Below are 22,392 nucleotides of genomic sequence, written 5' to 3'. Positions count from 1 at the left end.
TTTACTTACTTTAAATTATTAAACAGTTCTTACCTCAACCCATAAGCTTTGAGCTTTTTCCTACTTTCTTTCCTGATTCTCCTCCCCATCCCACTAGGAGGTAGGGGGAGGAAGCAGCTGTGTGGTACTTGCTTGCCATCTGGGGTTAAGTCACAACACTGATATCTCATAAAACCTGAACAAATAGTCCTTCCAGGTAACTGGCTGTCTGTACTGATTTAGCAATTAATAACTACTGTAGTTCAGGACTTCAAAAATATGTAGGCATCTAAATTCCATTAAAAATAGACTTTTCTATTATGGAGTTTAGTATTATCGGCCTTGCTGGACAGCATGCAGAATCTGTATAATTTCTTCTATTAAAATGCTGGTGTAAAATTTGTTTTTCCCACTGAGGCACCACTCACCACTCTGGAACTTGTCTAGCTAAAGGTCTAGACAAAATTTGTACTATATTTTCTGTAACAGACATCACAGGCTTAGACAATGTTGAGTTTAAAATATATATCCTCTCAATGAAAGGATATCTATTTCTGATTCTTCTGCAGTGCTACAGCTGGTTGTTTCATCCTATAAAAATGTTGCTATACTGGATATTCCACAGTTGTTCTTGAAATACGAGTTAATTTCTGAACCTCCTTCTCTTGCCGCTTGTACAGAAACAACATGAGTACAATCTGATTATTTGAACAGTTTCTTAGATGTTTAAAGGCATTATTTTTTGCTCAGATTTTGGCCAAGATTGTAATCTTTGAGCTGACACACAAAAATATTTTTAAAATGTAGCTGTCCTGCAAGACAATGCCCACTTTTAATGGAAAAATGTTGAAATATAGATTTCAGTAAGCAAAAAGAAAGAGTATGAGGCACATACAACTGAGGTGACTGAAGATCTCATAAATGTCCAGCTAAACCAGTTGTTTGGAAAGCACCTTGAGTATTTGCCTGGTAAATGTGTTCATTGGGGAAGAATTAGCTGTTTTGCCTGGGGTGCAAGTGCTTGAGCATTCTTAATGAAGGTTACTGTTAGCTTTGGTTTTGGTAAGCAGAACCATTGGAGAGGACATAGTGACTTTTACAGTATTGAAATGCTTACTTTGCCATGATGTCTGCTCAGAAGCTTCTTACAATAAACTAATTTTTCTTAATGCCATTTAGATTAATTTCATTTCATATGAAGCAATATTTTTGAAACTAAAATAAACAAAATTATCAAGACAACTAACAGTTAGGAAATTATTGAGATTTTTTTTTCATAAAACAGTATTTCAAATTTCCAATCTTTTCAAAATATGTGTTTTCAAGGCAGTCACCCAGGAAATGATGTGTCAAAACAGCCAACAAGGGGCCATGAGATACACTCAGACTCCAGGCAGGAGTTGGTATTTAAAAGACTGGCATGCATCTACCAGCTACCTTTGAAATAGAAATATGAAATTCTGTATGGAATCTTTTAAACTCTTTTCCCTTTATAAATAAAACCAGCATCTTTATTTCCATTGAGTTAATTAATCCAACAATAAACAACAACCTTTACCAAAGCAGTACTTTACAAAATTAGCACAACCTTAAAAGCATAGTCAGGAGGGTATAAAAGACATGAAATCTCACCAGGTATATAGGAAAGAGTAATTATTCACTCCTATGAAAGGTCAGCTGCAGTTCTGAGCCTGAGCTTTCAATAAATGGTGAAACATAATTTATTTTTACTGAGTATTGCTGCTTCCTAATATAACCAAATACTTCAGGGACATGCTGGTAGTAATGCAAACACAGGATGGTCTTTTAAGCCAAGAAATCATTTCAAAAATTTATCTAAAGTAGAAAGTTATTATGATTCCACAATGGTGGCATGCATTTGTTTGACATTCACCATGGCATACTAGGGACAGAGAGTTATCTGATTTTAGTTCCCATGATCTAACAGAGAAGCTATCTAGGCAACTGGGTGCTTTAAATCTCTTCTCCCTTTTTCTACACATAACCATTTTGTAAATCAGTCACTCAAAGTAGGCACCATAAACAAATGTAAAGATTCGTAGAAAGTCTGTAGAAGGATTTCAAGGTATCTACTTCAATTCCATTGGTTCATTTATGTGATGTATAAGAAAAATATCCAGAAATACCTTAAATGCTCTTTTTGATATTCTAACAAACATTCACTACAAACTCAATTAGTGAGTAGTTGAAGTATTCTAAGTTGCATTTCTCATGAACAAAAATACTGTTCTGGAAGAATAAGCATTTCAGTAGATTCATTCACAGAAGTCAAGACCAAGAGATGATAGAGGAGCACAAAACAAGAAATGATGATCATCACTATAATTAAGGGAGAAAGAAACCAGACTTACTCTAAAGGCTGACTAAACACAAGAAGATACAGAGTGTATACTTACAGAGTATTATAATGAGGAATAATTGCACTAATTTATTGGAAGTAAAGTTTAAAATTAACATTGTGGAAAACATTCCTGCTGGTGGTTTTTGCCATTTTTAAAGATGTTTAAAACTAGTCCTAGGAAAGAACTATACTGTGCATAGTGGAGAATGCAACTATTTCCTTGTGATCTAATCCTCAATTGCCTGTCTCACGGATTTTATACTCAAGAGATGTTACCTAATCTAATAATCAGAATTTTATCCCATCAGAAATACAAACTCAATAATGAAATTCTATTACTGCATGAATATTGCTACATTTCGAAACCAGATTCTCTATTTTATGGAGATATCATTAGTGAAACAAGACTGATTACATAGCTCCTCATGGCTTAAGATTTGCCCAGCTCACCGTCTCTGTATCTATTCTTTTCCATTCTATATAAACTCTGATTTAAAAAAGAAACTATCTGGGAGGTATTCAATGTTAGTTCAACACACTGAGGTTGTGGCTAACCAGAAATCTTTCATTAAGCAAAATAAAGACTACTAACAGCAAAATTTTATTCATGCTAGGCAACACTCACAAGGCCCTTAAGAAACAAGAGCTTTCTCTGGCCAAACACTTTTAAACACTTCTATCAAAGCACCAATACAACTTAGAGAATGCTGTAGCATTTTGTAGCCATCCTGAAAGAGAAGGTATATGAACTCTAAAGGAGGAAGGGGATGAAAAAGATAACAAACCAAAGAAGTTAAACATGCCAGGAATTATCCTAAACACTAACTATTAGCTGATTTTGAATTACGTGAGTCCAGGATAATAGCAGAATATTTTCAAATGAACCTGAAGTTCTACATGGTTGGTTTGTGTTTGCAGATGGCCCAAATGAAACAGCTTCTAGACACAAAAGATAAAGGGATGGTTGTTCTCCACTTCCAAAATGGGACTATAACTGTATAAGGTTTAAGAGGTGATAGTCTGTATCACATCTCTAATTTAAACATTTTTCAAGTGTATCTGTTACCAAAATGAAAATATTATCAGAGGCTTTAATACAGAAGTGTGAAAACAAAAACTAAAACCGGAAAATGATCTTTTGATTCAGAAAATTGTCATTTGAAAATACTGAGACAAACTAACCTACAGAATTTGAAGACAAAGGTATCCTCCCCCTCACCTATTTCTGAAATTGCCAGGAGTTAGATTAACTACACAAAGGCCTCTGCAATGCATCTTGTCCCAGACAACACCTCCCACTTTCATTATTGTTGGTATCGAACTTGCTAATGGTGCATTCAACTCCTACATCCAGATGGGTGATAAATACATTGAACAGGACTGGCTCTAGAATTGAGGCCTGAGGGTCCTTTGGCCTCATTCACCACAACCCTTCCCTTTGAGCCCTGCCCTTCAGCCAGCTCATCAACCAAGCCCATCTTGAACCCAACTGGACAATTTCTCCAGGAGAACAGTATCAAAAGCCTTACTAAAATCTCGGAAAAATACATCCACCACCGTCCCTTCATCCAATGGGCAGATGACTTTACCATAGAAGGATATCAAATTTGGTAAACAGGAGTTGCCCTCTGTGAACCTGTGTTGACCGTGTCTGATGATTGCATTGTATTTTAAATGCCTTTCAGTAGTACCTAGTATAATCTTTTTAATACATTTTTTTCAGGAACTGAGGTTAGAATAACAGGTCTGTGAATTCCTGGGTCTTCCCTCATGGCCTTTTTGTAAATTGGAATAACAGTGTCTGGTTTCCAGTGAGCGAGGACCTCCCCAGACTCCCAAGACCTTTGGTAGATAATCAAGAAGTGTCCTGTCAAAATGTCCACTAGCTCCCTTTATGGTTTAATTTACTTAAACTTGGGGACATACTACAATTCCAGCAAAATCAAAACAAATATTAAATCTAAAGGAAAACCCAAAAATTTATTTATCCAAAACCCTTTAAAGGTGTACTTGCAGAAGGACCCTATAAGAGAAGCCACTAGCAAACACGGAGATAGAACAATCTTGATAAATAAAACTATTCTGGGGAAAAAAATGGGCAAACATAAACTTGCACTATACTGTAAGAATATTCACCCATATAAATATGGGATTGAAAAAAATGGTCTGTTTTGAAGAAAAGGATTTGTGGGTTTCAGTGAATCACAGATAAAAAGTGTGAGACCATTGAAAAAAGTACCATACAGTAATTCATAAATAGGGAGTATGACTTTCAGACACTTGGGTAATTGTTACATTTCAGTATATGCTACTAAATTCTCATCTGAAATAGTGTCTAGCTTTGGAAACTGAGCTTCAAGAAATACCTGAAACACTTGGAGAAAACAGAAGTTGACCAACAACCATAAGAATCTCCTTCCTAGAAAATGTTATGCATGAAAAAAGTTTGAAGGGGCTGAGGTTGTGTAAATAGAAGAGAATGAGAGAAAAGAGTACATATGACAAATATGACTACAGCCTTCAAATACAAAATGGGTGACCATAAAGACTAATGGAAAGTTTTTCTTCAGTTCCACATCAGGCTGAAGGATGAAGACAGGATATTTTGACTAATGGAAGAAAAATTTCCTTATGATAAGCATCAGAAAAGACTGTAGCTGTAAAAAAATGTTTTATTAATAGTGGATTTGGGTCTGGATAGAGAAAGAGAACACATCAGTCTTCCAGTCTACACTTCTGAACTTCTTATTGAGCAAAAAGAGTTGGATAAACATTAGCAGCAAGTCTAAAATGCAGATCATAACACTGTGCAGATGCCATGGACAAAGTGCTGTCATTTCTCCAGCTACCGCTTAGCCCACAGCTGCAGTCAGTTTTGTACAGCACTCTTCATATGGCTGGGGAATGGGAGATGCAGTGGGGTTGTGGTACCGAACTGTTACAAGCAGAAGTACTTCCAAGGTGCTTTCTGGAGCGGGGATTCTGTCTTCTCCTCACCCACACAGTACCATCTAAGTTCTGGTGCCATTAAATGACAATAGTTGACCTTATTCCCTGATCTAGCAAATGCTTTGGCCTTTTCTAGCCCCTACATTCACAACAGTCTTTTAAGTTCTCCTTCAGCACCTTGGGGGTCCAGCATCCATAATGCCAGCACCAGATTCCCCTTTTTATTAGCTTCACCTGGATCTCACTGGCTGAAGCCATAGCAGTAAACTAAATGGTGCCAGTTTACTCTGCAAACATATTCAGGCTTTGAAATTCAGCAACTGAATATTTCATGTTGCTAAACAGTTTAAAAACTCTTGGAACAACTTTGGTCAACCAGCTTCTCTCCTGAACAACATGGGGACAGTTTGGGTGTTCCTCTGGGACAAATAGCATTCCCAACAGGCAACTTCAAACCACCCTTTGCACTCAGGAGGCAAAAAGAGTTTAATGGTGAGTGTGGGAATGTCATGTCACGTGGCCTTGGTGTCAGAGAGCAATCTGATAACGTTTAATGCACTCCTACAGCTATACCCACTGCCCTGTGAGGCCCCAAGTAAGGAGATTGTTACTAAGGCAGCTGGAAGAGGAGCTGTTACACTCGACATCTGTGAATAAACAATCAAAAATGGCACATTTCACCTTGAAGGGTGGACTCTTCAGGATGAAATAATTATTTTAATTCCCCTGCAGACCCCAGTTCCTACCATAAAAGGAGGAAAAAGTCAGTGGGTGCATCTCTGTCTTGGAACTCTCTACTCATATAAATGGTGTCTAGATTATGCAATTACTCCAATCTAAGTAAAAATTGTAGTCCTTGTAGTCATAAGAATGTTAAACACATATAGGAAAACAACTAATCCAGCTCACTCAGTGAATGATACACATTTTTGAAAAAAAAAAAAGGATATTTTTAGAGTCTGAAGGCCTGATTTGAACTAACAAAGCCCAAGATATTCCAGGTAAAACTGGTATTTTATGAACACAATCATGCTTTTTACTTTAGGAAATTGTTTAAGTTAAAGGAGAAATGGTAATGCTCACTTCAAGTTTCCTTAGGATTTTGTTACTTTAAGTCAAATCCTTTACTTCACATAAGGCTTCTTGTGTTGAATTGTAGTACAGCTGTTTACTCAAGTGGCAGCAGCATACATTGTGATAAATTAAATGGGCATTTATCAAAGGTAAGTTGACAGGTTTAAATGTTAAATGTAAGCACGGCAAGACAAGTACAAATAGTTTCTACCTGGAGGTTACATATCTAAATCACTGGATAGATATTTTAATTAACTTCTGCACAATAAAAATGTTTGCTTTCTGAATTATTGAACAACATTTCCTGAGAGAGGAAGATACAAAATGTCATGTAATATATTTTAAGAAGAGCCTACACATAAATGAAAAATTAAAAATCCTTCCTCCCATAAACACAGGCAAGAAAGAGACAAATACTGTTTAGAAATATAAGTTTTGGAATCAATATTTAAAGTTAAATTAAATGACAAACTAAAGAGGTTTATTCCAGAGAGATGCATAATACATAGACAGAAGGAGGTTTGTTACTTTATCTCATTTGACTCTTAATCCACTGAATTATGATCTAATGACACAAATGTGTAGCTTCCTAAGGTTCTGAGGTGATTTTGAGGAAGCCTGAAAGATGAAGACAAACAATAGTCAGTGGTAAACTCAAAGAAAATGCATCTCTGGTGGGAACAAAATAGTTTAAAATAAATATATATAATAGTTATATATACATTTCTCTTGTTTCTTAAACCTTTCTAGTCTTCCTGCCTTACTAATAGTAATTCTAAAGGTAAAAAGCAAGAGAACAAGAGCAAGCTGCAAACCCACAGGAGCACAAAGCTAAATGCCTTCTTATCAACCCTTCACCTTTCAAACCACTGAGGCATTTGGACATTTAAAATGCTAATAAAAACTTAAATTTTTTACTCACAGTTAAAACCAGGTTCAATAGTTTTTCCAGCTTCAAGACTGTTTATTGTAATCTGAAAGATGATGTGCAGCAGCAGAAATGATAGACTGGTGAAACACAGAGATTTTAACAATCGTCCTGTATGCCCTAAAAGACAAAATATACATACATATACTTGGTGAATTTCCAAACACTGCTTAAAGATTTTCAGTATAAAACCATAAAATATCCTGACCAAGGATATTTCTACCAGTCAGTTCCACATTAATCATGATTGTCCCCTATGGTCAATGTTATAGCAAAAATCACACTTTAATTATAGTTTGTTTGAGTACTCTTTAATCACAAATCACAATGACTGCTATTGCCAATTTTTCCTTTTTTTTTTTTTAATTAAAGAAAAAAGTTTTTTAAGTCTCCAGAGAGCAATTTTACATCAATAATAATAATATCACAATGCTTACCAACACATTACCTGGTATATAGACAAAATATGAATGATACTTCTACTTTCGAGAAAATAAAAGCCTGCTAATCTTATCACTCTTTACAAAAATATTACATGGGAGGAGGCATAACAACACACAAACCTCAGTTTGGCTCAGGAGTATAGACATACTTTCAATGAATGCTTTGCTTTGTACCGACTGTACTCTTTCTCTTCCTTCAGAAGTTTTAAAAATAATTTTCAGTATACACTGAAGAACCCTGTGCCAGACACATTTGGTCATAGTCCCTCTGTGATTTACTGGATGTCTATTCAAAAGCCAATAGAAAATGTTTGATGAAGACTTAGAAATGCCTTATAAATCCTCTAGGAAACACTCAGCTTAATCATAGGCAGATAAACTTGCAAGGTATGAATAAATAAAGTAAACCATCAGTATTTCAGGAAATATGCATCTTCAAGACAAAATTGAATTGCTGATAAAATACAACATTAAACATCACCCTACCTGACCTATCTGCAGTAAAAGTTCTACTTCCAAAACATTTTATACCTAGATTTTATACCATCTGCTTCATGCATTTGAGGGTCATTTTTTAATTTACAGATTAAAAAACAGCACTGCTGAAATTCTTATTCAAGGCTGTAAAAAAAGCCAAAGCTTTGGAGGGCAGAACTAGCAGAGTATACCTGAGAAATGTTCACTCTATGTGCAGCTTGTTTTGTCCATACTTATCCTGCAAGCACCTGTTACGAACAACTACTAGAAAGATGATGGTTCACATTCTATATCTAGACAATAAGCCAGATTTTTATTTTAGATATTATAGTTCAAGCATGTCATCAATGGCCTAAATAGTAGTTTATAAAGCAAAGAATGAGATAAGCATGATTCAACAATTTTAGAAAGTAATAGACTATCTCCCTCCATCAGACTCCAAATTTTTGTCACAATAACACTATCTTGACTGCAAATTTTGAATACCGAATGTCTGTAATAAACTTCCCTTTTCTTTTTTTAAATACAGTAAACAATTAAAAAAAAAGAATTAAAATTTTAAGAATGAGCCCCTGTATAAGTTTTCTGTAATCTTAAAAGGAAGATACATTCACTAGATACATGCTTTGTATGATCTATTCCCTTGTCAACGGAGTTCACGCAGAAAGGAGATGACCTGGGTGGAGAAGCGTTACATCAAAAAGACTGGATATTAAAATATTTGGGCCACTTTTTGTTCTTATTCTGCAGAAGAACAAAAAGTGGCCTGGTGTCCTGGCTTTGGACAACAACTTCTAAGCACTATAAAAGCAGAAACAATGGAATAGGTAATGTTTTCAAAAGCTTTAGAAGAAGCAACATATGATAAGCTACACATTGTTAAATAATTTGTTAGGTGTGATGTCTTATGTAAAGTAGTCCAAGGACTGCTGCATTTTACAATTCTTTTGCAAGCTTCAGTATTTGATGGCTCACTTGTTCATTGATCCCGTGCTCATGGTATTGTGAGCGCCGCTGCACCTTCAGAATATAACTAAATATAACTAAAAAATAACCTGTCTCAAAGCTGGAGACAAACAGTTTGACAATACAAATTTTGTGGACTTAAAAACAGTGTATCAAAATGTACAGATTTCAAAGACAGTCTGATGATTTATGAAGTTCTAAGTCATAAACTCTTCTCAGTGCTTGGGAGTTAACAATTCAATAGATATCAAGCAACAAATTTTTTCATATGGAAGGGGATTTTCTGGCAGAATTGTCCGAGTCAGCATCCAAAGGAGAAAAAATGCAATACAATTAGCCAATGAACATTCAATTCTCAAACTGCTGAGTCTATCTTTCAGTATTTCCACTGCCATATCAGTCCAAAATATATCTCAGTTTTAGACTTCACTTCTTGAAGTTTGAAAACAAACATCTTTGAATTTAAATTGAACAAACTATTCTTTTAAAAAGCCCTTTTAAAATTGTCCTCCTTTTAAGAATTATAGAAAATGCTGAAAATATATTTCTTCAAATGCTGAAATGTTGAAAAAAGATCTCCTGGAAAAAGGTAGGAAAAAATTTCAAGGACTATTAACACTCAGGATAATAAATAGTCTCTCAGTGTACTGGTAAATATGGCAGCGGGAACTCACAGCTGGAAGGCAGCTAGGTATGTTCAGAGCAGGTTACAGCGTTCCAAAAGGGCTACTCCCTTCATGGCCACAAGTGCGACAGGACCACCATCAGATTCTACTGAGCAGTAGCCTTTTGCTTGCACCACATTGATCTGTGCCAGCAGAAACTAGAAACTAGAAGTATTTGGAGAAAAGTAAGAAATATTATGACCTGGATTTCAAAAGTTCTGGAGCTACATCAACAACTTGAGAGAAATGGGAGTGCTAAAATCAGTGAATTACTGAATATGTAATTTATGCTAAGGAAGAAGAAGTGACAGATTTGGATAAGGGATGAGTTTCAATTTATAGTGGAGTTTGGGTAAACCCACTTAACTATGTTTTTACTTACATTTTTCTCTTTCTACTGGAAACTTGGTTCTAAATGACACAAAGCAAAAATTAACCATATGCTTACAGAACTGAGATGGTGAGAAAAGAGACAGCTGAAGTAAAACAGAGCTTTTTCCAATGAGGAAGAAAGATTTCTTTTCATCCTTCTTTAATTTTTTTAAAATTCTAATTCACTCACAGTGTTACAATTGCTTTTCTAGAACATACCTTAGCTGCTCAGTTGCCCTAATGTGAAAGTCCTTGGGGATATGAATGGAAGCTGAAGATCCCACAGAGAAGGAGACATATATTGTTCACAAAGCTGTGTGGACAGAGCAGATGTGCAAGAGAACATTGTTCCAGCCAACACAGTATCAATTCTTTCATTTCTGTCTTAGATGTATAGGCTTCTGTATGTCCATCAAGACTAAAAAGAAGAAAAATCTCATGGCAAAACACCTTGGTTTGAAGCTGGAGCACTGGGTTCTGATTTCACCAACAACTTCTGAAAACTATGGAGGATAAAAAGGAGAGAGAACATTTGTCTCAGAACTGGCCTGAAGGACAGGGAAAAGTGGGCTTGCTTTCAGGTGTCACTTTCAGGAGTCATTTCTAATGGTACCCAGTGGGACCAAAACCTGGCATGTATCTCTGCAAATGTACCCAGCATGTCTCAGAAGCACATGGAGAGATTGCTCCAGCCTCTTTATCCCTCCAGAAAGTTCCTGGCAAAGGGCTTTCTCCCCTCTGATCAAGCCTGCAGGAAGCCAGACAGGATGTGAAGGCTTCATTACCCTCTTTCTCTTCAGCCCAGGTGCAACATTAAACTGGACTCAAGAGGGCCAAAAGCTTTTCACACGTGGAAGGGGAATCCATTTCTTATTTTTCAAAGGTATCCAGCCAAGAGCTGGATTAGTAAAGGCATGTCCCCCCCCAGCCACAGGCATGTAACCTCAGTACAACTATTTGAATGTGTTCTAATTGGACTGCTGCCTCCAATGCACACATGCAACTCTTGACACCATGATTGTACACAAAGCTGGAGATTGCTACCCACATTGTTTCCAACAACAATGAAAAATTCTTGTACATTCAAGTCTGGACAGGTAGTCCTCTGATCTTTTTTGCTATCCTTTGCCCTAAAACAGCAAGATTATGTCAGAATTTTTTTGTACACCTGTAACTTCCTCAGAGCTTCTACCACAAGGATGTGCTAATGGGACATGGAATAACTGAATGGCCAATTTTCATGGAGACCTGCTTTAAGATCACATATATTAGCTCTTACATGACCATGAACCTTACATAGATTATATTATATGATTGATATATGATGTGATATGACATCATATCATATTGCAGCTGCTTGAAAGGTGCATTTTCATTCCACACTGCTTTCTTTTCCTCATATCTATTTATGGGGCATGACAAAGAACTGTTTGAATCTCTAAGGAAGTTAATAATACTGCTAACAATTTATCTTGATTTTTTTTAATAAGTAGTGCTATGCATCTCTATGCAAAGGTGATAAGTTCAAAGGGTCAGTATCCATTTGCATGCTGTGATGATATCAGGAAAGGGAGAATAGAGGAGAAAAACCATGGATTTTAAAAATTAATTTAAGACTGTTTACTATTCCAACAGCATAATTCCATCATCACAATCATACATATGCTGCATGGCTTCACCTAAACAGTAGATTTAATGTTTGGGTCTCTTATTTGAAGTTTTTATTAATTTGTGCAGGGATTTTTTTTTAAACGTAACCTTAGTATTGCATTTTCTGAAGTTTGTTGGATATTTCTAACATCTCTTTAGCCATATATTGTACTCCAAACTGTTGAAACACTCTTAATTCTTCCTGAACAGCTCTCAATTTCTTCTTGAAAGTTTTTTTACACAACACTTTTTATTCAGATCACAGTAGATGAAATACCAAAGAAAAAGCCATTTTTCATGTAATCTCTAATAGCATACAGTGAGTGATAAATATTAATGTGCATTTACCTCCTGAACTAGTGACACTTCACTTAATAAAGATACTCTACTGCAGCCATTCAGTAAGTGACAAACATAAAACTAAAGAGCTCTGGGGAAATGGCTTGGTTGCAGCAAACTTCTGCAGCACACACAGGCTCAGTCCCAAAGAATTTGTTTCAGCTAGAAACTGAAAATCTTAACTTCTTGACTTTCCATCAGGAAACCTAGCATCACCTCAGAACCTAGCTGGAACCAGGGTCCAGAGACCCACATCTCCTGCTCCATGGTTCCAAATAGGAATCTGTCAACATCATCTTTCCTGTACAGTGGGGCAGCTGGGGGTGGGAAGTTAAGAAAACATTTAATTCACTATACATGTCCTTTGGAAAAATCTGGAAGCTTTAGAGTCACATGATGTGTGACAAAAAAAAAAAACCACCATAATTTCCCATGTAAAAGAAATCCCACCCTTGGCCAGATCTGGTTTAAGTGCCTCAAGATACCATAACTAACTTATTGACACAAATGCAAGAAAAGAGTTCTGATTTGAAGTTGGTTTCTACCAAAGGTTCAGAGGCAATAAAAATACAGTTGGTTCCAGACAATCATGAGGAAAAAGTCATCACTGAGTCCAGCATGAACATCAGCCACTTTATCCACACGTGTCAAACACAGATGGACACATTTACATTTACACATGGAGAAAAGTTTGTAAGAATGAAATAAGCACTGATATATCTATCCTCCATTTGACATGAAAACTTAGTATTTCACTATGGGCAGTCAGCATCACTGAAGAATGTGGGCCAGTTCCCTTTCCTTAATTCACTGCTACTATTGTACACTAATTGACACTTAACACCTCATGTCACCTCAGGTCATCAGCCAGACACCTCCTGATGACCACGGAAGATGAAAAAATGATTCAATTATGAGCTCTAAACTCAGCTGAGACTTCCAGATGATTACAGGGTTATATTTGGAAGGCACAAAGCAATTTAGCCATGTCCTAGAAAGCACTTAAACACATGCACATCTTTGAGCATGTGAATAGGGACTGAAGAGCTCTCAGTGTTGCATAAAAGGTTCATAAAATAAGGCTGACTGCTTCACTCTTAGGATATTGATACTTGATGTGATCCAGCCTTAAAACACACATCTTGCATGTCAGTGGAAGCCAAATCCTTTTAGATGCTTCTAATGGCTAATTTGCTCTACTTCTCCTTACAGGTAGGCATAATCTCACTGTTTTCAACTCCTCATGCACTTTTGGATGTGCAGACAGTGCCCTCCAGTTTCAGGTTCTGTAAGAACAATGCTGAATGTTTGCCAGTGCCACCTACACCTTCATTAAACACGTAAAATGTAGATCATATTTCTACATGCACAGTACATCTGTGCTTAGAGGTTTGGCCTCTTGAGTGCTGAAACAATGGGATAAAGCTATGAACAATGGATAGAGGAAGGCAATTGTTTGGAAGAACTGTTCTAAGAATGAAATTTGATAATGGTGTGCCTTGTACACTGTGCAATTATATTGTGCAATGTCAAGTCCACCAAGTAAAGTATCTGCATATCAGCTCCTATTCACCACATCTTACATGAACGTCTCAAGTAGACTTAAAAAAGATAATGCTTAAATCATCCTGAAGCTGCCAGGAATTATTTTCATGATTAAAAAAGTGCTATTGAAAGTGTTGCCGTCCTTCCACTGCACAGTTATCAGGATATCTATATTTACCTTAATAGAATATGCATTACTATTTCCCTTCCCCCCCAAAGAGTATCTTATATTTAAACAGCATCTTCTACCCAGAGGATATGAGCATACCAAAGCCTTAAAACTGGGAAGACATCACCACTGCAAAAATGCAAACCCACTTGTTTTACTCACTGGACTTCCAGCAGCAAGACAAAAATAGCAAGCAATTAACTAATGCCATTGTCTATTCTGTACCTACCCAGGCCCAAACCTGAAAATGGGTATCCACAAACACCACCTCAAGACTTCATGCTATTATTTTAGCTGTGTTGTTATGTGTATATTCAAGCAGCCACACTGAAATCCAGACCACAGAATTACAGGTTCTAGACTCAGAAGTTCCAGCAAAAGCTTTGCAATGTTTTAACAGTTTTGTCCATGTTTTTGCTGAACGTATCCCTTGTTGCCATGTGTAGCCAAATGTCACAATCTACAACTGTGACCAATAGAAAAATTTTCAAAATAATTTATAAAAAAGCCATGATTCCTTAATTTCAAACAGCTCTTTTTACTATCATGTATTCATTTGCTTTTCAAATTGTATTATTGCATAGATTATAGAGCCACAATAATTTGCAAGTTAGTCACAAAATATGTAATTACCCGAAATTTTTACTTTACTTTTATAAGCAAAATAAGATACATTTTTTCAGGCTATGTATCTGCACACAAAATGCAGGATCAGTTGTACTCTTTCATGCACTTACCTGTTTCATTACATTTCTATTTCTGCTTCTCTTTTTTTTAAAAATAGGACAGAGCTCTAAGAAGGAAAAAAAGTCATTCTAGAGATAGACACTTAGCTTGCAGGAGTGCCAACCAGACTTGGGTAAACACAGTCAAAAATGCTATGTGTAATTTAAAAAAAATTATTTAGAAATGAAAACATAAAAGTGCTGCATAGCAAAATAAATGTCTCCTTACTCTAGCTTCTTGCAGGATTTCCTGTTTTTCCTAGAAGTTTTCATGCCCAGAATACTACTAGAACTGAGCTGTATCCTCTGTATCAATAGACAATACCATCGTTCAAACTGCTCATAATCTCTGAGTTGCAAGTTTACACAGGCAATTTACCCATTTTGTTAACAAAATATTTTGTCAGACAAGACCCAGAACCTGACCATTCATTTTTTTTTCCAGATGACACTCATAAGTTTTCAAAGCAAATAACAGCTACTCGATGTCTGCTTCATAATTTGACAGGTGTCTGTACCAAGCTAAATACAGGAAATAAACATGATCTCAGATACTACTGCATATGAACTGAGAAATTTTAAGTCAGAGCTGTTCTTTCACAAGAGTATTTGAGGCTTTTACTATAGAGTTCCAGTTCCTTCCCTTGAGGAACCAGCCTCTCCATGTTTGCCACTAACAGATAATATTTATTTTGAATTCAAATCAATTCAGTCATTATTGTCTGTTAGAAGCAGTGCTTGCAACTTAGTTTCTTTGTCTCTCTATCACTGTCATAAAGAGCAGGTAACTATCCAGTAGTAAGTTCCTTCAGCAACAAAGAGTCCAAACTACTACCAAGTAATGGGACATGGAAGCAGGTCATGTGTTAAAGAGGTGAACCACATTTTCAAAAAATCTGTACTTACCAGGAGGAGAATAATTTTCTCCCTTGAATACCTACCCACATTTCATGAGCAGTAAACAAATGTGATGCAGGGCAGAGTGAGAGAGGAAGGCTAGAAATCTATGTAAAAAGGACTGATACAACTATGGCAAACCAAACTCTACGCCATGATGTTTTCACAAGGGAGTGGAAGCTGTGGTATGAATTTCTACCTTTGGCAAAACTTTTCCCAGAAGCTCTACAGACTGCTTCAGCTCAGAAAGAAGTTTTGCAAAGAATTTACCATCTTTCTGAAGAGTTAGCATCAGTATCTCTAGCACACCGTAATGCAGCTCATGATCCACTGAAGAGCCCCTGAGTTGAAATGCATTGGCATTTCAGCTTCAACTTTGCATTTCTAAAATGTTAAGCCCTCTTATCAACATGGAGCTGAAGTACCCTATGCAAGGGCATAGCTTCATTCCCTCCCTTTATCACAGATGCTTCAGGGAAGCAGAAAGACAAGACGGAAAAGCAATTTACTTGTGTAAGAAATTTGATTCTAAAAGTTTCCTAGTGTTTGAGAACATATTGTGATGCCCATATGCCACTTGGGCCATGAAAATTTCTTCTCTCTGAAAAAAATAATATTGCTTTCAAAACATCTGTTCCAGTGGACAAATGGAAGAGGACAAGATAGCTTTCTACAAACAGTAGTATTCTTTCACCAAAAGTGGGTGGTTTTCTAAGAAAATTAAAATATAAACCTCCTAAGAGTCTGTGTTGTATATTCTGTACAATTCTGTAGACAAATAGGTTTCAGGAAGTAGGAGAACCACAGACCAACAAATCTGACACACATGCTTGGCAAGTTGGTAAAAACTAAAACACAGCTGATAATTAGAGTCAGGTAAGGACTGTATGCTGAGGAGTGTGCAGGTAGTTACCACAGAAAATGGTAAGGCCTGTCAGACCTTGGAAATTTTAATGGAAACCAGAGAAAATGTTTAGAAGGATATTTTAGATGATGCAGGAAACCTAGTTTTCGAAACTTTTGGCAAGTATTTCAGAAGAAGAACCTTCAGTCAAAGGCTTTACAGGAAATCTTCTGTCATGGGAATAGAGGAATCATCATCTTGGGACATATCAGCTTTGGCTGATGGCAGCTTTTGATTTATCTTTCAGTCCAGCTGCAAGAAGTCTGGGCGTACACAAGGAGTTAGAAGGGGACACAGCCATGACAGCTGACCCCAGATGACCAAAGGGGCATTCCACACTGGACGGTATCACGCTCAACATAGAGAGCTGGGGTAAGAGGGATGAAGGGTTTGGAGTTAAGGTGTTTCTGCCCAAGTCAGAGTTACATGTGATGCAACACTCTTTTCCTGAAGGTGACTGAAAAACTGCCAGCCCATCTGAATGAGTTCCTTGTTTTGCTTTGCTTTTGCACATTGCTTTTTCTTTACTTTGAAACTATCTCAACCCACAAGTTTTTTCACTTTTACTCTTCTTTCTCCCCCATGCCACTGTAGGAAAGTGGGTGGCTGTGTGGGGCTTAACTGCCTGCCAGGGTTAAACCGTGGGTCTATAAATATACAAGAAATCTGGACAACAAGGAACTCAGCTATGCTTACAGAAATACTAGATTTCTTCATGAGAAGAAATCACAGCACTGCTCAATATTTCACAAAAGGCTTATACTAAGGAAGAGTGAGGCTCAGTGGAACACTGAACTCCTAATGACACCAGCAGTGTTTTCTTTCAAGTGGTATGCAAAAGCCATTCACTGGAACATCCTGCAAACCAGGCAGAGAACAACAACTAGATCTGTATTATCACTATTATATCAATTCCATGTGTGCATATGCAACAGTTCTTCTATCTTAATCTTTCTGTATGTAAAAACATAGCTGTAATATTGTCTATTGGGTTCTACATAGATCAGACAAAGGAATTTTGCAGAAATAATCCACTACTTTAAACTCGAAAACGTTAACTATGAAGTTTCCTTATAAGGCTACAGCTCAGGACCATAAATGAACCATCACATTTCCATGTGAAAATAATGGTTGTAATTTTAGGACAATAACTGCAGAGGGAATCAAACAGTTCATTTTCACCCTACTACTCTGTTTCTCATAATGGAAAAAAGTGGCCAACATTACAGTAAGTTGAGCCCATGCTTATAAGCTGTCTTTCAGATAAAAGTATTGTTGGGTAATGAATGAACAGTGATGCTCTTCCCTCTTAGGATGGCTGGTACCATGGGCCAGGGATTTGGTGGCAGCTGTCCAGACACTTACAGGATAAAAGACAGACTCCTTACCAGGCAATGACACTGTGAAATTTTAAATTGCTTCTGTGAACAAAATGAATGGTTGATACTATGAAGGGAGGTAAGGAAAGATAGAGTTGCATGTTAATACACAAATCTTGGACAAAGAAATTTTTAATTATATGGATTTAAAAAACCCTAGAATAAAAGAGAGAACACTTCCCTTAAAATTTTCAGAATTATTTTAAGCAGGTAGAAAAAAATTCAGTTTCTGAGAAAACTAAAACTCATGAAAAGGAAACTAAAAAGAGTGACATGTCAAAATGGGAAAAAAACAAACCAGGTGTGGAACTAACTCATAATCTGAAATATCCATCATCCTACAGCCCACTGTGAAAACACTAAAAACAATGAACGTAAAAGAAGCTAAGAACATCTGTATTTACATCTGTACAAACCAAAAATCCACTATCACCAGTAATCAGCAGCACTGTAAACAGTTGTCCAGGAGAAGCATACAAGAAGATTAATACACCCTCCAAATCACTAATTGTTCTTCAGATTGCTTGAACCAGATCTGTTCAGTAAACTTTCTCCCCAGTGCCATTCTCAGCCACGTGGATTTCCAGCACACACGATACATGTATTGCCACAAGTCAACAGCTCACTGTATGAAGAACATCCTTTTGCTTCCCAGTTCTCACATTATGAGAAAAAGAGAAACTGGTCACTATCCATCCTTTCCCCATCACTCATCAATTTGTATCTCTCAATCACACAGTCTCCCACTTGCATCTTTTCTCAGCTAGAGCCTCGTCACACTTAGCTGCTCCTCAGACACTGCTGTACATGCTTTTGTTATCTGAACCATCTCTGAATTCTTTTCCAGTTCTGCTACAGTCCCTTTGGGGTAGGGCACCATGACCACTACAAAATACAGACACCTTATGGCTTTATACAGCAGTACAAAGATGCATTTCACTCTCCATTTTATTCCGTTATGTTCACGTCTATTTTCCCAACGTCTGCTGAGGCTCTGAAGTAATGTTTCCACAGACCCACATATCACAAGCCTTCGAATGCGTTCCTAAGGGCCAGTGTCAGCTCAGTGACCAGTGTTTTTTCTATATGTGATTCTTTTTCTTTTAAAATTTACCTTTATATACACTTGTCCCACAAGAATACTAGTGGGGTAAAAGGAAACCAGCACATTCAGTGACTAAAGGGATCATCTTTTTTTTTCTTCAGAGATGCAACTGAATGTATAAAGGTTACCAGATGCATTTTAAATATGTGATATTTATCCGGAAATTCCAGCTATCTCCACTATGGGAAATACTCTTCAAAATTCTCTTGTCATATCAGGTACTTTCAAAGACTGTAAGTTTTATCTGCTTGCTTCTGAATAAATAAATTATCTCAAAACACAGTTTATCTATTCTAGTACCTGGAATCTACAGTAAGAATGACTGCCTAACAATGAATCAAGTTTGTCATAGACGAACTTATTTAATCCACACATTAAAAACCATCCAAAGGAAAATACGTGCAGTCTTTTAAGATAAATACTTGAGTTCTTCTCTATAGTCCTCTGGGATTTTATCAAGGTTTTTTCAAAGACTAGCCAATTACCAAGCATTCACTGCAAGACCTTGGCTAAGTAATGCTCATGTCCAACTAGATCTTATATATCTGGCATTTTGTCCACCGGGGTAAACATAAAAGGATTGGTAGTTTCATTCTTTCACGTACAGCAAAAATTATGGGAACCCAGCAGCCAAGTGTAGTAAAACTGCTTCAACACTGAAGCTGAATTTGGCATCTGTGCTCTGCACACATGTAGCTCAGTTGTTGTCCAAGCAGTGTTTTAGGATCCAAGAGGCCTCTGCAGTGGTATATGAGACATCGCTGCAATTCAGCTGGGACTTCTCACACATCTGCCTTTCTGGTAGAAGGATTTGGAATCATCCCCCGGACAACAGGAGGGACAACAACCTCCGACAACTTTTGCAAGAAGCACTAGGGGCTGGAATAGAAGACTGCACCATTTACACCTCTTGTAGCTGCTTTTTAGAAAGGGTTGCTACTGGAGCACTTTTAAATACTTTTCCCTGTGGTAGGAAATCTGGGTGTGGAACTAGAAAGTCCATACATAGAGAGTAACAATATGGAAAGGGTACGTAAGATGATTGATTGGAATGTATGTACTACCATGTTTCACAGGGTAGTTTTAGCATTCTGCAAAGCAAGGAAGTGCAGCAGAATAGCTTCCTGTTTTCATGGTTTTTAAATGGTTTCATGATTTCTAAATGGTCACCAATGTTGCCTTTGCAGAAAGAACAATGAAAACAAACAAACCAACAAACAAACAAACCTCCCAAATGACCGAAGGGATCGTTAAGAGGCATAAAATGTGGCGACTATGCAGGATATAAGGGGTGAAGATATTCTTTTTTTCTTTACAACTTATAAAAGTAGCTTCAGTTCTTTGCCACAGAGTGTGAGCAAAAAGGACCCTGTGATCCTGCACTTTATACCTTTTGTTGAATATTTCCAAGGGCACTAGAGATTTCGGTCTTCAAAATTCCCTGATAGCCTGAGCTTGGGTCCAATCTGAGCTATCTCTGGAATTCAAAAAGAAAAGCAACCAAAGAACTATTTATTATCTGTCATACATGGAGATTCAAGTGAGAAAGGCAAGAAGAAAACCTTTGTTTGGCTACGTGACCTCTGAATACCCTCTAAGTAACCAACATCACTGAAGTAGTGTAGTGCCTAACCTGCAATTAGCACAATCTCATTGTCACTACTCTTGTTATAAACAAACTGGAAAGACTCAATTTAAGCATTTCCTAAAAGTTCTCAATACAAGTATTTTTAGGATAAGGAGAAAATGAGTACTTTTTTAATATGAAAGAAATTGCAGCACACAACGTGTTAACTCTTATATAGATTGCTTTTACTTTAGGATAACCTCAAAAATACTGTTATGAAATAAGAAATAAAGCTTGCTTTTGAAATTTTTATGGAGACAAGAACGGACATGCTTCAGTTTAGCAGTATATATGTACATACAACGTTGTGTACATACAGAAATATGAAACATATATTGGTCACATAAATACAGGTAAAGTAGACAATCTTTTCTCAACTCATAGTACAGTTAATAGTCTTGTACGCTGAGAGGGAAAACTATACAAAATCCATTTTGTCATCTAGATTTAGACTTACAAGAAAACACTCTTCCTTCTACAGTTCCAGCATGGCATACTTTGGACACTGGAAAAGGAAAGATTTGGCTTCATAGAGTATTATCTCTATATCACAACCAGGATCAAATGTGTCATTTGTCTGTGTTTCATATACTTAAGATACAATGAAAACACTTTAAAATTTAGTCTTGTTTTTAAATATTTTCCTGTTTTACATTTTCTCATACTTAATACTTTGCTACTGCTCCGTAAGACTGAAGTATAACTGTGTTTACAAAGAAGTAATTCAGATTCCAGCATGATGTGTCAGTGTTTAATAGAGTGAGGCATCAAAAAGAAAATCATACTTCTGTGAATTTTGTAGGATGATTAGAATTCTAAAAGTGTTTAACTGTTAATGAAGGGGAAAATGTGTCTTTGATGTTACACTCCAGCATTCTAACTAAAACACTGGAGTACAGTGAAAACAAAACAAAAAAAACCCCAGCCCTACAATCTTACAGATATATACTCCTGTAATAAAACACATCTGTGTTCAGTACGGTCAGTAGCCTAAGCTATTTTCCAGTCAGACAAATTCAGACCTTTTCTTAATCTACAACATACTAAAAATATTTAATATGAAGCGATGTTCACAAAGCTCTCAAAAGTGGAAGTCTGATTCTATTTTTGATTGCCAATGTCAAAAAATTCAGGCTGAAATTCAAGTTGCTAAAGGAACTTTTACAACACTTGGCAAGAAGGATGAAATGCCACTGTACAGCTCAAGAAATCAAAAATAAAACTATTTAGTTTGAACTTACCAAAGCTTAGGTATTTTCTTTATATTTTTTTTCCACATGGCAAAGTGAACAATTTCCACATTGGCAAATATCAACATTTTCTCACAAAAAAAAAGTCTGATTTTGTTATAGCACATATTCCTCTGAATTAAAAACTATTCACTAGGAATTTTTCATAGAAAGTTACCAAATAGCAGGAAGAGAAAGGATGTTAGGAAAAAACAGCAAAAACACAGCATCAGCATGCATCCTCTGAAATGCTAGTGACACTTTAAAGCAGCACTAAACTGGCTGATTTCATACAAGCATGGGGTTTGTGTAACAGATGACACAAAATCCTGCTACAAAGGTTTCAGGGCCGTTTGCTGGGGTTAACCCCTGGAGCACATTCAGGGCTTTTTGCCACATGTAAGTGATGCAGCCTTGCAAACACGTGGTAAAATGACCATGTTTGTGTTCAAACACCACCACGGCAACATTTGATCTCCCTCTGTAATGGACAGCTCTCTCTGTAGCGCATGTCTGAGCACGCTCAGGCGGGCACAGTTGCATTAGCATCACTTCAGGTGCGTGCTGAAGCACACCTAAAAGCTGGGGGATTAAAACCTAAACACCCC

At 36.8% G+C, this 22,392-nt stretch overlaps 1 protein-coding gene across 5 annotated transcripts in view; it reads right to left on the bottom strand.

Annotated features, from left to right (window-relative positions):
* The window catches only part of PIEZO2 (piezo type mechanosensitive ion channel component 2), a 292,650-nt gene that overhangs the window by 180,766 nt on the left and 89,492 nt on the right, over positions 1–22,392 (bottom strand). For all 5 annotated transcript variants that reach the window (XM_032121792.1, XM_032121810.1, XM_032121818.1 and 2 more), the window contains exon 3: positions 7,287–7,412. In XM_032121792.1, the coding sequence (XP_031977683.1) occupies positions 7,287–7,412 (126 nt within the window). The remainder of the gene's footprint in view (positions 1–7,286; positions 7,413–22,392) is intronic.

This window comes from Corvus moneduloides, chromosome 1 (assembly GCF_009650955.1).
Source record: "Corvus moneduloides isolate bCorMon1 chromosome 1, bCorMon1.pri, whole genome shotgun sequence".
In the NCBI taxonomy this organism is placed as follows: Eukaryota; Metazoa; Chordata; class Aves; order Passeriformes; family Corvidae; genus Corvus; species Corvus moneduloides.
The sequence above is the reverse complement of the archived record's forward strand: the minus strand, read 5'-3'. Positions and strand labels throughout refer to the sequence as shown.